This window comes from Galeopterus variegatus, unplaced genomic scaffold (genome assembly GCF_000696425.1).
Source record: "Galeopterus variegatus unplaced genomic scaffold, G_variegatus-3.0.2 Scaffold3178, whole genome shotgun sequence".
NCBI lineage: Eukaryota > Metazoa > Chordata > Mammalia > Dermoptera > Cynocephalidae > Galeopterus > Galeopterus variegatus.
Window position 1 is genome coordinate 160,434 of NW_007729289.1, and position 4,009 is coordinate 164,442.

Below are 4,009 nucleotides of genomic sequence, written 5' to 3' on the forward strand. Positions count from 1 at the left end.
AATGATGAGAATCCAGGCTGCCGGGGGTGGGGGGTGGGGCGCCCCATGATGTCTAACCACCCTGAATAGCTCAGACTGGCTGAGATCCTGCCCAGCAGCCGCTGACCTCAAGGGGAAGAGCTGCTCCCTGCCAGGATTTCACTGCTCACAGACGTGTCGGCCATAAACAAATGACTGCAAGACCTGGGAGGTCTCAACAGGAAAACTAGATGTCCCCAAGGCAGGGACAATACTGGTGCACATGCATGCATGGCCCCAGGATCAGGCACGGGCCCCTCCAGGCCACTGATCACAGAGCCAGGGTTGTCCCATCTTGAGGGAGAATAGGAGCCCCCTGAGAACCCCAAGAATTTCTAATTCAACACAACCAGCCATCCAGCTTTTGAATGGGTGCAGAGTGAAGCCAGGGGAAGGAAGAAAAGTTGAGTGGTTTATTCCAGCTGCCCAGAGCGCTGGGCTGGGAAGAGTGCCCAGAGCAGCAGCTAATGCCCAGACCCTCCCAACCTTGCATAGCACCGCCCGCCCCGGGGTGTGGGGGTGGTGGTGGTTGGGGGCGGTGAAGACCATTATGCCAGGTGAAGGCTGGTGATTTCATTAACTCCATCCTCTGTCTTGTCTCCAAGGGCGTGGGGTGGTTAAACTCGGGGAGGACTTGGTAAAGGCTCAGCTCTGGTTCACAGGACTTTCTGGCATGTGTGTGCCCCTGGGCTACTGATGTCCCAAAGCTGGGTGGCCCTGCAGGGATGGAGAAAGGGAAGGGGTAGAGGGCAGAAGATCTGGAGACAGAGACAGAGAATGGTTCCTGGTAGAAACACAGCGGCCAGTCTCTGACTTTGCCTGGCAGCCACCCCCGTGTCATCTGGATGCAGGAATGGGCGTGGCATAAGCACTCAGAGAAGGGACAACTTTGAGTCTCTTTTCCTTCCATTGGGGTGGGTGAGCCCTGAGACAGCCCAGGTCCCCTGCCCCCCGCTGCTACTCCTGTCTCTCTGACGTCCACTCTCCAGCCAGCTTTTTAACGCATCAATCTGAGGCTGCTCCCGACCGCCCATCGAGGCCCAGGTAAAATCCGGGCTCCTGATGGGGCCTTCAGGCCGTGCGGGCCACTCCCCCCACCCCCTCCTGCTCAACAGGCAGCTTCCAGGCCTTCCTCCTGCTCCTGCCACTCTCCTCCAGGCCCTTGTACTTTCTGTCCATCTGCTGGGACACCCTCCCCCAGCCCTTTCTGAGGTCACCTCCTTATCTCCTCAGAGGGGCCACCCCAACTGTCCCACCAAGTTGCTCTTTAGACTCCTCAGCATCATCTGAAATTGTCCACGTGTGCGTGTCATTGGTCTCCAACCCCCGTCACACACACCCGTTAGAACTTTGCCTCCTGCACAAGCGACTGTCTTTGTCCGATTCACTGCTGCCTCCCGGAGCCGGAACAGAGCCTGGCACAGGGGAGGTGCTCTGCAAACATCTGTTGAGGGACAGGGTCCCAGATACACATTGTGGTGATCTGGGGGACCACCAACATGAGTCTCCAACATCAGCACTGGGCTCTAACCACTGGTCATACCAGCCTCTGAAGATCAGGCCCCTGCGAGCTGACACAGGCCCAGGGGAGGCCGAGGCCATCTTTCCTCCCCCAGCCCAGGCCACCCAGCCAGGTGCCCAGGGCAGCAGCCAGAGGCTTGGGCCTCCCCCTGCTGGCTTTCCTGTGGGGGTTGGGCTCGCCCTGGCTAGGGGCCACCATCCCTGAGCAGTGGCTGCCCACAGGGGAACCGCCTGGTGGGGCGGGGGGCTGGCCTTGGAGTCACAGCTCCCATTCAAGAAGGGAAATCATCCGAGCTTTTAAAAAATTAAATGGAGTCAGTAATTTGATTTCAGAGAGAAGCTGAAAACCTCGTAATGGCAGGAGCAGCTCGATTCCGTGGTGAAAAGGAAAAGCCTTAAATGGGGCTATTAAGCTTTTGCCTGGGATGGATCTGCCCGGAGAAGGAGGAAGGAGGGGGCGGGCAGGGGGAGAAGTCGTCTTCGAGGTAGGGACCGTTTATCAGCCAAGACAACCCTGATTATTTATTTATTTAGTTAGTTATTTAGTTCGCGTTCCGGCCGCGCGGGCGTTGCCGATGACGGCCTCCTGTCCTTGGCTGCGTTTCAAATCCCACTTCCAATGATGGGGTCGGCCTGGAGGGGGTGGGGGGCGCCAGCCTTCCAGGGAAGCACCTGCTGCTCTTCCAGCCACGGCCACTGCACCCGGCCACAGCTGGGCTTCTGGGCCAGAGAGCCCGGGCGCATCGGGTCACCAGGGGTCACTAGGGCTGTCCAAGCCAGCAGGCTACCAGCTGCTGCCATAGAGACCAGAGGAAGGGAGCACCGAGTCACAAAAGCAGAGCAGCAACACTCCCCACTCTCCTCCTCGGGGGTCCTTAGAGAACAAAGGTCATGGCCCCCTGAGGCCCAGGGCATCAGATCGCCCCCAGGCCCACCCCCCAGAGATGTGACAACTGTGGCCGAAGGCCTTCCGTGCTCTCCTGAGACAGCAAACCTCTTCTCCGCCTGGGCCCGGGGGCCAACAGCTCGGCAGCTCTGGTTTGCCCGAACAGCAGCGTTAGGAACCCCGAGAGCTCAGGGGATCTGAGCGCCTGCGTGTGCCGGCCTCGAGCTGAAGCCTTGTCCCTTTCCGCACTCGCCCCTCAGCAGCCCGTCGGGGAGCAACTATGGTCAACCCCTCTGATCAGGAAACTGAGGCTCAGAGAGGTTAGTGCCTTGTCAAGGCCACACAGCCAAGGAGTGGAGAGACTGAGACTTGAACCCTGGTTCCTGGTAGGCCTTTCCCCTGATGCCTCACCACCCCCAACAGTGAGAGGGGCACAGGAACACGGCTGGGCCAGCCGGGAACAGGCGAAGGGACATCATTCTGCACATGGCTCCTCTTCCCTCTGAGAGGTCCAAGCAGGCAGGGGCACGCCTGGACACTGCCCCCCACTCCTCCCCCGGGGCGCTCCCAGGACTCACCCCGAGTCTCCATGGAGGCCCAGCATGGGGGCCTCTCAGAAAGCCCCTCCACGATGTTCTGAAGCTCAGGAGGCCTGGGATGCTCAGGGCTGGTGGCCAGCGTGGACTTTGTTGACTCCTGCTAGGGTCAGGCCCCCAGGCCAGCAGGGAAAGGGTCTCCAAGCTCAGCCAGGCTGGGCGATGAAGTTTCTGTGCGAGCCCCCAGGCTCAGCGTTTGTGAAGGTGGAAGGCTGGATGTGTGTGCAGCCCCCCACCCACCCCAGCCCACCGGCCAGGCCGGGGCCGACACCAGCTCTCGAACTCTGCATGACCCCCCCCCAGGCAAGGCGGAGGGCTTCTCCGAGGTGGCGGCCAGAGGGTTCTCTGGAAGAGCTGCCAGGTGGCTGGATTCTGCTGGCCCCTGCTCAGCAGCGAGAACTGCCAGGGAGGCTGCTGGGCCCACCCTGTGCCTTCCAGTAGGCTCAGGCCCTGCGGCCCTCGGACGGGCACCGGGGCCTGGCTGTGTCCCCCTTGCGGTGCTGAATGCGGCATTCATCCTCAGCGGGACGGTGAGTCCCGGCCGCGCCATGTCCCGACTTGGTTCTGAGGACAACGGGTCCAGGTGCCCTCTAGCCCCCTCCCAGGGGAGGCCAGGCCCACTCTGGGGAGGCCCCTTGGCCTCTATTATAGAGGATTCTTCCCGGGGCTCTCCGGGGGCATGGCTGGGCATCGGGGACCTTATCGACAGCTGGGACGCCTCACTGGCCGGGCCAGGCTCCTCCTGGCTGGGCTCGGTTGCAGCCGCATCCCTCCCTGACAACCTGCTCAGCAGGAGGGGACTTCCTGGTGGCTGGGTGGAGTCCTGCTCAGGCCTTGTAGTTCCTAAACCTTCAGTTCGGGTAACAGATGGTCCTGAGACAGGGAACGCTCGGGACTGCTCAGCCCTCCAGGGAGGCTGCGGGGGAGAGGAGACTTCTGAGGACAGATGCAGGGTCAGGGCAGTGGGGGATGGGAAGACTGAACGGGG

General features: G+C 61.3%; 1 protein-coding gene across 1 annotated transcript in view; it reads right to left on the reverse strand.

The window, feature by feature from the left end:
* Positions 1–2,053: 2,053 nt before the first annotated feature.
* Positions 2,054–4,009, reverse strand: part of LOC103599998 (chromosome unknown open reading frame, human C1orf127) — a 28,764-nt gene continuing 26,808 nt past the window's right edge. Inside the window, 2 exon segments of the mRNA XM_008584227.1 lie at positions 2,054–2,333; positions 3,004–4,009. The exon segment at positions 3,004–4,009 is cut by the window's right edge and continues 7 nt beyond it. Of these exon segments, the coding sequence (XP_008582449.1) occupies positions 2,143–2,333; positions 3,004–4,009 (1,197 nt within the window). The 3' untranslated portion in view covers positions 2,054–2,142.